The following is a 12,432-nucleotide window of genomic DNA, read 5'->3' as shown; positions in this document are numbered from 1 at the left end:
CGTACTGTCTGAGGGTCAGTGCTGGGGGGGTGCCACAACGCCTGAGGGTCAGTGCTGGGGGGGCACCGCACTGTCAGAGGGTCAGTGCTGAGGGGGTGCCGCACTGTCGGAGGGTCAGTGCTGAGGGAGCACCACACTTTTGGAGGGTCAGTGCTGAGGCAGCACCAAAATGACGGGGGATCAGTGCTGAGAGAGTTCAGCACTGTCGGAGGGTCAGTGTTAAGGGAGCGCCGCACTGTCGGAGGGTCAATGCTGAGGGAGTGCCGCACTGTCGGAGGGTCAATGCTGAGGGAGTGCTGCACTGTCGGAGGGTCAGTGCTGAAGGAGTGCCGCACTGTCAGAGGATCAGTGCTGAGGGATTGCTGCATTGTCAGAGGGTCAACTCTGAGGGAGTGGGCATTGTAAGAGGTCAGCGTTGTGGGAGCACCGCACTGTCAGAGGGTCAGTGCTGAGGGAGCGCCGCACTGTCAGAGGGTCAGTGCTGAGGGAGTGCCACACTGTCAGAGGGTCAGTGCTGAGCGAGTTCCGCACTGTCAGAGGCTGAGTGCTGAGCGAGTTCCGCACTGTCGGAGGGTCAGTGCTGAGGGAGCTCCGCACTGTCGGAGGATCAGTACTGAGGGAGCTCCGCACTGTCGGAGGATCAGTACTGAGGGAGCGCCGCACTGACAGGGCGTCAATGCTGAGGGAGTTCCGCACTGTCAGATGGCCAGTGCAGAAGGAGTGGGCATTGTAAGAGGTCAGCGTTGTGGAAGCGCCGCACTGTCGGAGGGTCAGTGCTGTGGGAGAGCCGCACTGTCGGAGGGTCAGTGCCGAGGGAGCGGGCTCTGTCGGAGGGTCAGTGCTGAGGGAGTGCCGCACTGTCGGAGGGTCCGTGCTGAGGGAGCGGGCTCTGTCGGAGGGTCAGTGCTGAGGGAGTGCCGCACTGTCGGAGGGTCAGTGCTGAGGGAGTTCCGCACTGTCGGAGGGTCAGTGCTGAGGGAGTTCCGCACTGTCGAGGGTCAGTGCTGAGGGAGCGCTGCACTGTCGGAGGATCAGTGCTGAGGGAGTTCCGCACTGTCGGAGGGTTAGTGCTGAGGGAGTGGACACTGTCAGAGGGTCAGTGCTGAGGGAGCGCCGCACTGACAGGGGGTCAGTGCTGAGGGTGTTCCGCACTGTTGGAGGGTCAGTGCTGAGGGAGTTCCGCACTGTCGGAGGGTCAGTGCTGAGGGAGTTCCGCACTGTCGGATGGTCAGTGCTGAGGGAGTTCCGCACTGTCGGAAGGTCAGTGCTGAGGGAGTTCCGCACTGTCGAGGGTCAGTGCTGAGGGAGTGCCACACTGTCAGAGGGTCAGTGCTGAGGGAGCGCCGCACTGTCAGAGGGTCAGTGCTGAGGGAGCTCCGCACTGTCGGAGGATCAGTACTGAGGGAGCTCCGCACTGTCGGAGGATCAGTGCTGAGGGAGTGTCGCACTGTCGGAGGGTCAGTGCTGAGGGAGTGCCGCACTGTCGGAGGGTCAGTGCTGAGGGAGCTCCGCACTGTCGGAGGGTCAGTGCTGAGGGAGCTCCGCACTGTCGGAGGATCAGTACTGAGGGAGCGCCGCACTGTCGGAGGGTCAGTGCTGAGGGAGTGTCGCACTGTCAGAGGGTCAGTGCTGAGGGAGCGCCGCACTGTCGGAGGGTCAGTGCTGAGGGAGTGCCGCACTGTCAGAGGGTCAGTGCTGAGGGAGTTCCGCACTGTCGGAGGGTCAGTGCTGAAGAAGTGGGCACTGTCGGAGGGTCAGTACTGACGGAGAGCCGCACTGTCAGAGGGTCAGTGCTGAGGGAGTTCCGCACTGTCGGAGGGTCAGTACTGACGGAGAGCCGCACTGTCAGAGGGTCAGTGCTGAGGGAGTTCCGCACTGTCGGAGGGTCAGTACTGACGGAGCGCCGCACTGTCGGAGGGTCAGTGCTGAGGGAGTTCCGCACTGTCGGAGGGTCAGTACTGACGGAGCGCCGCACTGTCAGAGGGTCAGTGCTGAGGGAGTTCCGCACTGTCGGAGGGTCAGTACTGACGGAGCGCCGCACTGTCGGAGGGTCAGTGCTGAGGGAGTTCCGCACTGTCGGAGGGTCAGTGCTGAGGGAGTTCCGCACTGTCGGAGGGTCAGTGCTGAGGGAGTTCCGCACTGTCGGAGGGTCAGTACTGACGGAGCGCCGCACTGTCGGAGGGTCAGTGCTGAGGGAGTTCCGCACTGTCGGAGGGTCAGTGCTGAGGGAGTACTGCCCCTCAAGTACACTGTGGTGGAAAGGTCTCGGAGAGTGACTTCCCCCCGCTGCGTCTTTCTGGCAGCTGCCCCAGGCTTTAATGCAGCTCTCAGCATCTTGGAATGTGTCAATCTGCAACACTGGCTCGCGGTCAGCCCTTTGCTCTGCAAGACCGCGAAGGCTCGCACAGACCAAAGAGCCTTTTTCACTGAGTCGATGGTCTTCCTCGAGCAATCGATGTTTGCCTCAACATCAGGGAACAGCCTGTAGCACAGACCTGTCTCACTGAAATGTTCAAAACACATCTCACTCTCCAGCCAGTCTTGCAAAGTCACATTACAGCAGAGATTTAAGACAGGCCCTGTAGCACTGGGACCATCCCAGGGCAGTGTGTGGAAGAACCGAGAGTCTAGGCAAGTATGGACTGACAGGAAGTACTCCTCTCTCCACCAGACAGGCCCTTTCTTGGTCCTGCGATGGCCTGATCAAGTCGATGTTTCACTGGATTGTGAGAGACTCATCAATCAGCTCTCAGGGCAGTCACTGCTGAGCTCATCACCATGTCTCAGTGTAGGTGGGAAATAACCAGGTACCAGCATCCTGACACACGCTGGGTAATTACAGCCCCTATCCCATCCTGATGTGTTGGATCAATGGAGTAAACAACTAAACTAATGCTCCAACACCATGACATCTGGGGCTCCCTGGAAAGATTGAAGCTGCAGTATATCTCCCAGGCTCTAGGTGGCAGCAGCAAGCTGTCAACTCCAACACATCATTCCCAGCAATTACAGGGATTTCTGGAGCAAGAGGAGTCATGAGAGGACTGCAGGTCAAACTGGTCTCTATGACTATTCCTTACTCTGAAAAGCATAACGGAGCTTAATCCTCAACAGTGCTAGTTGAACCCACTAGAACAGCATTTGTTTCCCATTTCAGCAAGCACTTCAGAGTGAACCACATTGCTGTGGATCTGGAGTGACATGTCGGTTGGCATTAGTCAAACAGATGGGTTTTTCCACAATCGATGACAGTTATTGGATTCTAATCTAGAAGCAAAATTAATTCCAGACTTTTACTGAATTCAAAATCCATCAATGGCAGGATTTGAACCTGGGGTCCCAAGAACATTACCTGGGTCTCTGGATTAACAGTCCAGCGTTATTTCCACTAGGTCATCACCTGCCCTCATTACCTACATGCCCAGAGAATTAGCTTGGATCTCAACCCTGGAGATCTCAACCCATTGTTAACGTGCCCCGATGGGACAGGAAGCAGACAGTGGGTACAAGGAGCTGTGGAAGAGTCGAGATTTGGAGCACCACCTGTAATGAGGGGACAGGATGTGAGGCTGAGCTGCTTGAGGGACTGGAAGGCCCGCAGCTGCCGGAGCAGGTCATTGGTAGCATACGGGTAGCAGTTGAGGACGAGTTTCTGGATCTGGCATCCAAAAAAGAGTTCAATGGATTTGGGCCGAAGCAATCGCTGGTGAACCATGTGCAGGAGGAGGTGTTCAGCAAGCTCAGGAGTCAAACAGGCCAGGCTCCGACTGTACTGCATACTGGGAGCTGCACAAACACAACAAAACAACAGTGAAACAAGTGGCACTCATTGTAACACACATCAAACATAACACAGAACTCATTTCAAGCAGGGGATCATGGACTGCCCTTCCTACTCTGTATTTAACAACATACTGTCCTGTCCTGTCCTGGGGGTGTTCATAGGGATAGTGTGGAGAGAGCTTCACTCTCTATCTAACACTGTGCTGGCCACCTCCTGGGAGTGCTTGATCGGGGCAGAGAGCTTTACTTTGCTTCTAGATTGAGGAAGACTTTGTAGAGATGTTCAAAATCTTCAGTGGTGATGACCCACTAGCAGGAAGGCAGTAACCAGAGAACCCAGAGAGAGAAGGTGACAGTCATGTGAAACCAATATGATGGGAACAGCAAAGCTGTGATTTGGGATGTGCTACCTGAGAGGATGGTGGAGACAGATTCAGTTACAGCTTTTACATGACAGCAGGATAAATATGAGAAGGAAAATACATGCAAGGTTCCAGAGAAAAGCAGAGGAGTGAGACTAACTGGGGAGGCACATATGCTGAATGATCTTCACGATGAAGAAACATAAAAACCATACATCGTAAACATCACTCAGCCACATGAACATCTCTAGAAAATGTTCCCATGCTGCCCCAATACTGGGAGGACAGGATCACAGCATGATGTAGAGTCAAGCCTCCTAACTCTTTTGAACTGAAAGGAAAGCTCTCCCTACTCTTAAAATTCAAGTAAAGCTGCCTCAACAGGGTCTCCATCAGGGTTACAGAGAGGAAAGTACCCCCTACTCTCTTAAACTGAAAGGAAAGCTCTCTCTACTCTTATACACAGGACAGCATGAAGCAGACTGCACCATTTTGGATCAGTGCTGATTATCTAAAGCACTTGTCTACAGTATCTCCAATTCCCTGAATGTCAATCTCCAGAAATGTCTTGTTCTTTTCATTCATTCATGTGATGTGGGTATCGCTGGATGAGTCAGCATTTATTGTCCATCCATAATTTCCCTCAAGGAGATGGTGAGCTGCCTTCTTGACCCGCTATAGACCTACAATGACCTTAGGGAGGGAGTTCCAGGATTCTGACCCAGTGACAGTGAAGAAACGGCAATATATTCCCAAGTCAGGATGGTGAGGGGCTTGGAGGGGAATTTGCAGGGGGTGATGTTCCCATGTATCTGCTGCCTTTGTCCTTCTGGATGGAAGTGGTCCTGGCTTTGGAAGGTGCTGTCTGAGGAGCCATGTGGGTCACTAATGTTCTTTAAAGGGGGGACTGTACCACCCGTACCTACACATGACTGCAGACCCACAGCAATGTCATAGACTTCTAACAGACCTCTGGACAAGTAGAGGCAGGAAATAAAGGATAGCTCAGCCAATGATACCATACTCCATCCTGCTCTCTCTATGGCAAGTATATACTTCCTCAGGAAGAGCCCATATGGCGCAGGGAAAGTGTCTGTATCTCTGGAAACTCTGTTCTTCCATCCGGACTGCTTGGAATTCTGCCTTCTCAACAACATTTCCCACACGGATCCTGTTGCAGCCTTACCATCATTTATACTTTACATTCGACTTTCTGTTATTACCTTTGTTTCCCTTCAGTCTGGGAGCAAACTGCAATCCAAGCTCACCCTTAGGTTCCTAGCCCCTGCCAATCGAGTTCAAACCTCCGCCGACAGCACCGGCAAATCTCCCCGAGAGAATATTAGTTCTGCTCCTGCCAAGATGAACATGTCCACCTTTCATAGATACCTCCTGACCCTCCATGTAGGGGTCCCTCCTCCCCCTCCATGTAAGGGTCCCTCCTCCCCCTCCATGTAGGGGTCCCTCCTGCCCCTCCATGTAGGGGTCCCTCCTGCCCCTCCATGTAGGGGTCCCTCCTCCCCCTCCATGTAGGGGTCCCTCCTGCCCCTCCATGTAGGGGTCCCTCCTCCCCCTCCATGTAGGGGTCCCTCCTGCCCCTCCATGTAGGGGTCCCTCCTGCCCCTCCATGTAGGGGTCCCTCCTGCCCCTCCATGTAGGGGTCCCTCCTGCCTCTCCATGTAGGGGTCCCTCCTGCCCCTCCATGTAGGGGTCCCTCCTCCCCCTCCATGTAGGGGTCCCTCCTGCCCCTCCATGTAGGGGTCCCTCCTGCCCCTCCATGTAGGGGTCCCTCCTGCCCCTCCATGTAGGGGTCCCTCCTGCCCCTCCATGTAGGGGTCCCTCCTGCCCCTCCATGTAGGAGTCCCTCCTGCCTCTCCATGTAGGGGTCCCTCCTGCCTCTCCATGTAGGAGTCCCTCCTGCCCCTCCATGTAGGGGTCCCTCCTGCCCCTCCATGTAGGGGTCCCTCCTGCCCCTCCATGTAGGGGTCCCTCCTGCCCCTCCATGTAGGGGTCCCTCCTGCCCCTCCATGTAGGGGTCCCTCCTGCCCCTCCATGTAGGGGTCCCTCCTGCCCCTCCATGTAGGGGTCCCTCCTGCCCCTCCATGTAGGGGTCCCTCCTGCCCCTCCATGTAGGGGTCCCTCCTGCCCCTCCATGTAGGAGTCCCTCCTGCCCCTCCATGTAGGGGTCCCTCCTGCCCCTCCATGTAGGGGTCCCTCCTGCCCCTCCATGTAGGGGTCCCTCCTGCCCCTCCATGTAGGGGTCCCTCCTCCCCCTCCATGTAGGGGTCCCTCCTGCCCCTCCATGTAGGGGTCCCTCCTGCCCCTCCATGTAGGGGTCCCTCCTGCCCCTCCATGTAGGGGTCCCTCCTGCCCCTCCATGTAGGGGTCCCTCCTGCCCCTCCATGTAGGGGTCCCTCCTGCCTCTCCATGTAGGAGTCCCTCCTGCCCCTCCATGTAGGGGTCCCTCCTGCCTCTCCATGTAGGGGTCCCTCCTGCCCCTCCATGTAGGGGTCCCTCCTGCCCCTCCATGTAGGGGTCCCTCCTGCCCCTCCATGTAGGGGTCCCTCCTGCCCCTCCATGTAGGGGTCCCTCCTGCCCCTCCATGTAGGAGTCCCTCCTGCCCCTCCATGTAGGGGTCCCTCCTGCCCCTCCATGTAGGGGTCCCTCCTGCCCCTCCATGTAGGAGTCCCTCCTGCCTCTCCATGTAGGGGTCCCTCCTGCCCCTCCATGTAGGGGTCCCTCCTGCCCCTCCATGTAGGAGTCCCTCCTGCCCCTCCATGTAGGGGTCCCTCCTGCCCCTCCATGTAGGAGTCCCTCCTGCCTCTCCATGTAGGGGTCCCTCCTGCCTCTCCATGTAGGGGTCCCTCCTGCCCATCCATGTAGGGGTCCCTCCTCCCCCTCCATGTAGGGGTCCCTCCTGCCCCTCCATGTAGGGGTCCCTCCTGCCCCTCCATGTAGGGGTCCTTCCTCCCATAGAACTGATCCCAATGCCTCCAGCTTTGTGCAAATGTTTCTTTAACAAGTCTTCAACAACTTGACTATGACCCAGATTGTGAGCTATGACCTGCACTGTAACGTGTATCTCCCTATGACTTGAAAGCACCCTGAGATGAGTAATACACTGAATGGTGCCCTCTCACCCACCCACATGCACCTGTCATCAGCGCTATGGTGCATCTGGTCGCCATCTTGAACAGTGAGGGCACTGGTGTGGCCCGACATTGCTTCTTCTGAGAGGACGGTGTTGAGGGAGTGGCCTCGTTTTCCCCAGCTCTGTTCAGGCGCTGCACAGCAGCCTGGCCAGCAACCGTTGGTAGGTCCCGCAGACTCTGGTCATCGTGATTAGCTGCCTCCTCTTGGGCATCCCTGGGCACAAAGACAACTGGCATCAGTACATCCTGGGGACACCGTGGCTTCACATCCTGGGGACACCGTGGCGACCCACCCTGGGGACACCGTGGCGACACACCCCGGGGACACCGTGGCGACACACCCCGGGGACACCGTGGCGACACACCCCGGGGACACCGTGGCGACACACCCCGGGGACACCGTGGCGACACACCCCGGGGACACCGTGGCGACACACCCCGGGGACACCGTGGCTACACATCCCGGGGACACCGTGGCGACCGACCCTGGGGACACCGTGGCGACACACCCCGGGGACACCGTGGCGACACACCCCGGGGACACCGTGGCTTCACATCCCGGGGACACCGTGGCTACACACCCCGGGGACACCGTGGCTACACACCCCGGGGACACCGTGGCTACACATCCCGGGGACACCGTGGCTACACATCCCGGGGACACCGTGGCTACACACCCCGGGGACACCGTGGCTACACATCCCGGGGACACCGTGGCTACACATCCCGGGGACACCGTGGCTACACATCCCGGGGACACCGTGGCTACACACCCCGGGGACACCGTGGCGACACACCCCGGGGACACCGTGGCGACACACCCCGGGGACACCGTGGCGACACACCCCGGGGACACCGTGGCTTCACATCCTGGGGACACCGTGGCGACCTACCCTGGGGACACCGTGGCTTCACATCCTGGGGACACCGTGGCGACCGACCCTGGGGACACCGTGGCGACCGACCCCGGGGACACCGTGGCTACACACCCCGGGGACACCGTGGCTTCACATCCCGGGGACACCGTGGCGACCGACCCCGGGGACACCGTGGCGACCGACTCCGGGGACACCGTGGCGACCGACCCCGGGGACACTGTGGCGACCGACTCCGGGGACACCGTGGCGACACACCCCGGGGACACCGTGGCTTCACATCCTGGGGACACCGTGGCGACACACCCCGGGGACACCGTGGCGACACACCCCGGGGACACCGTGGCTTCACATCCTGGGGACACCGTGGCTTCACATCCCGGGGACACCGTGGCGACCGACCCCGGGGACACCGTGGCTACGCACCCCGGGGACACCTTGGCGACGCACCCCGGGGACACCGTGGCGACGCACCCCGGGGACACCGTGGCGACACACCCCGGGGACACCGTGGCGACACACCCCGGGGACACCGTGGCGACACACCCCGGGGACACCGTGGCGACACACCCCGGGGACACCGTGGCGACACACCCCGGGGACACCGTGGCTACACACCCCGGGGACACCGTGGCTTCACATCCTGGGGACACCGTGGCTTCACATCCCGGGGACACCGTGGCGACACACCCCGGGGACACCGTGGCGACACACCCCGGGGACACCGTGGCTTCACATCCTGGGGACACCGTGGCTTCACATCCCGGGGACACCGTGGCTTCACATCCCGGGGACACCGTGGCGACCGACCCCGGGGACACCGTGGCGACACACCCCGGGGACACCGTGGCGACACACCCCGGGGACACCGTGGCGACCGACCCCGGGGACACCGTGGCGACCGACCCCGGGGACACCGTGGCGACACACCCCGGGGACACCGTGGCTTCACATCCCGGGGACACCGTGGCGACACACCCCAGGGACACCGTGGCGACACACCCCGGGGACACCGTGGCTACACACCCCGGGGACACCGTGGCGACACACCCCGGGGACACCGTGGCTTCACATCCCGGGGACACCGTGGCGACACACCCCGGGGACACCGTGGCGACACACCCCGGGGACACCGTGGCGACACACCCCGGGGACACCGTGGCGACACACCCCGGGGACACCGTGGCGACACACCCCGGGGACACCGTGGCGACACACCCCGGGGACACCGTGGCGACACACCCCGGGGACACCGTGGCGACACACCCCGGGGACACCGTGGCGACACACCCCGGGGACACCGTGGCGACACACCCCGGGGACACCGTGGCGACACCGTGGGTCCAGACCCTGGGAACACCGTGAGTCCAGACCCTGGGAACACCGTGGGTCCAGACCCTGGGAACACCGTGGGTCCAGACCCTGGGAACCCCGTGGGTCCAGACCCTGGGAACCCCCGTGGGTCCAGACCCTGGGAACCCCGTGAGTCCATACCCTGGGAACCCCCGTGGGTCCAGACCCTGGGAACCCCGTGGGTCCAGACCCTGGGAACCCCGTGGGTCCAGACCCTGGGAACCCCCGTGGGTCCAGACCCTGGGAACCCCGTGAGTCCAGACCCTGGGAACCCCCCGTGTGTCCAGACCCTGGGAACCCCATGGGTCCAGACCCTGGGAACCCCGTGGGTCCAGACCCTGGGAACCCCGTGGGTCCAGACCCTGGGAACCCCGTGGGTCCAGACCCTGGGAACCCCGTGGGTCCAGACCCTGGGAACCCCGTGGGTCCAGACCCTGGGAACCCCGTGGGTCCAGACCCTGGGAACCCCTTGGGTCCAGACCCTGGGAACCCCGTGGGTCCAGACCCTGGGAACACCATGGTTTCAGACCTGGGCTCACAGTAGGTTCAATCCCGGGATCTCGATAAGTACCCAGCTTGAAGAGACAGTGAGAGGGAGAGTTGGACGTCAGTTTTGAATTGAGTCTTTCATTAGCGAGTTTTGAGAAGATTTGTAGCTCAGGTTGAAGTTCAGGATGTAGGTTTGCTTGCTAGGCTGGAAGGTTCATTTTCAGACATTTCATCACCATACTAGGTAACATCTTCCGGAGGCTCACTGATGATGTTACCTAGTATGGTGACAAAACGTCTGAAAATGAACCTTCCAGCTCAGCGAGCAAACCTACATCCTGAGTCTTTCATTCCCACGAAAGACCACTGATAAAGCTCATTTCTCACTTATCTACATGGGAAATTTACACAAGGAAATGTAACACTTTAATTTCAGGCTTCAATATTCCATCAAACACTCCCAGGACAGGAACAGCATGGCGTTAAATCCAGACTGAACGCCCTCTCCCTGTTCCAGTCAAACTCTCCCAGAACAAGTACGGCACTAGTTAAATCCAGAGTAAAGCTCCCTCTACCCTGTCCCCATCAAACACTCTGGGACAGCACGGGGTTAGATACAGAGTAAAGCTCCCTCTACCCTGTCCCCATCAAACACTCTGGGACAGCACGGGGTTAGATACAGAGTAAAGCTCCCTCTACCCTGTCCCCATCAAACACTCTGGGACAGCACGGGGTTAGATACAGAGTAAAGCTCCCTCTACCCTGTCCCCATCAAACACTCTGGGACAGCACGGGGTTAGATACAGAGTAAAGCTCCCTCTACCCTGTCCCCATCAAACACTCTGGGACAGCACGGGGTTAGATACAGAGTAAACTCCCCCTACCCTGTCCCCATCAAACACTCTGTATCTAACCCCGTGCTGTCCCAGAGTAAAGCTCCCTCTACCCTGTCCCCATCAAACACTCTGGGACAGCACGGGGTTAGATACAGAGTAAAGCTCCCTCTACACTGTCCCCTTTAGGCAATGGTGATGATCTGGTGCAGAGTCTCTTCTCCAAATCACTTTGCCCTGCGTGATGTCAGATTGTGTTTAAGGGGGTCTGCCCTGAAGCATCTTGGGATGTTTTTGCATCATTATTGGGACTGTCTAAATACAGCGTAAGTTGACCAAAGGGAAAGCCCTGATTTTCCCTTGCACCCACCTGAGACGATTGCCCTGATTGGGCCACTGGTATCGAGGTTGAAATCCACTGCGAATTCGGTCTCCATTTTGGCGAAAGATGACTTCTGGGTCAAAGGCTAGGAACAAGATTAAAGAAAATTTTGGTTCTGGTCTCATTTGATCTGACTTTGACAAGACTCTTGACTCCATTTTCTAAACCAATCACAGGCACACTGGAGACCATGAGAATGTCACATTACAAGAAAAGCATGATGCAGGTTAAACTGAGATCCACCTCTCTCTCTCATTGTCTCCTCAAACTGGGTCCTTACCAGGATCCCGGGGTCTCAACCCACCAGGATCCAGGATCTGAACCTACTTGAACATACGCCATTATTCAATAACATCCTGGATAATCTGATTACTCCCATCAAACCTCAGTTTCCTTTCACCCTCTTACTGACCAACATTCTGTGCACCTCACAGCACCAGGGACACGGGTTCAATTCCCACCTCGGGCGACTGTCTGTGTGGTGTTTACACATTCTCCCTGCGTCTGCGTGGGTTTCCTCCGGGTGCTCCGGTTTCCTCCCACAGTCCAAAGATTTCCACATTAGGTGGAATGACCATGATAAATTGCTGCCCAAATTTTCAAAGAAATGTAGCTAATTAGTCAAAAACGATTTATCCTTCATAAAACCATCTTGACAATGATAACAGGAAGTTAACTGGTCTGTCGTTTCCTGCCTCCCTCCTTTCTTCAGTAAGTTCTTAGTCTTTTCATTTATGTTTTTCAAATCCACTGAAAGCTTCCTGCATCAGGGAATTTTGGAATATTATAACCAATGGATGTCGTCTCTCTGCTGCCACTTCAAATTTAGCATCACGTCCACAGCTTATAGTGATAAGCTTTAATGTAACAAAACATCCTGCAGTTCTTTACAGGAATATTACAAAGCAAAACGCAACCCTGAGCCACACAAGGAGCTGCTGGAAAAGCGCAGCAGGTCAGACAGCATCTAAGGAGCAGGAGAATCAACGTTTCGGCATAAGCCCTTCTTCAAGAATCCTGCTCCTTGGATGCTGCCCGACCTGCTGCACTTTTCCAGCAACACATTTTCAGCTCTGATCTCCAGCATCTGCAGTCCTCACTTTCTCCACACAAGGAGATGTTCGGGCAGATGCCAAACAGGGAGGTTTCAAGGAACATCCTAAATGGGGAGAGAGAAGCAGAGAGGTTTGAGAAAGAACTCCA

At 57.7% G+C, this 12,432-nt stretch overlaps 1 protein-coding gene across 2 annotated transcripts in view; it reads right to left on the bottom strand.

Annotated features, from left to right (window-relative positions):
* LOC122548758 (uncharacterized) overlaps positions 1 to 12,432 on the bottom strand; it is an 81,316-nt gene that overhangs the window by 35,712 nt on the left and 33,172 nt on the right. The window contains exons 8-10 of one of the 2 annotated variants that reach the window (XM_087986768.1): positions 11,218 to 11,314; positions 7,300 to 7,511; positions 3,544 to 3,786 (exon numbers count right to left, since the gene is read on the bottom strand). In XM_087986768.1, coding sequence (XP_087842894.1) covers positions 3,544 to 3,786; positions 7,300 to 7,511; positions 11,218 to 11,314 — 552 coding nt within the window. The remainder of the gene's footprint in view (positions 1 to 3,543; positions 3,787 to 7,299; positions 7,512 to 11,217; positions 11,315 to 12,432) is intronic. The other variant, XM_087986769.1, reaches the window with a different exon arrangement.

This window comes from Chiloscyllium plagiosum, unplaced genomic scaffold (genome assembly GCF_037043375.1).
Source record: "Chiloscyllium plagiosum isolate Xiang-an unplaced genomic scaffold, Cpla_swu_hap1 HiC_scaffold_4, whole genome shotgun sequence".
NCBI classification, from domain to species: Eukaryota; Metazoa; Chordata; class Chondrichthyes; order Orectolobiformes; family Hemiscylliidae; genus Chiloscyllium; species Chiloscyllium plagiosum.
Note: the sequence above shows the minus strand (reverse complement) of the source record. Positions and strands in the feature narration are given on the sequence as shown.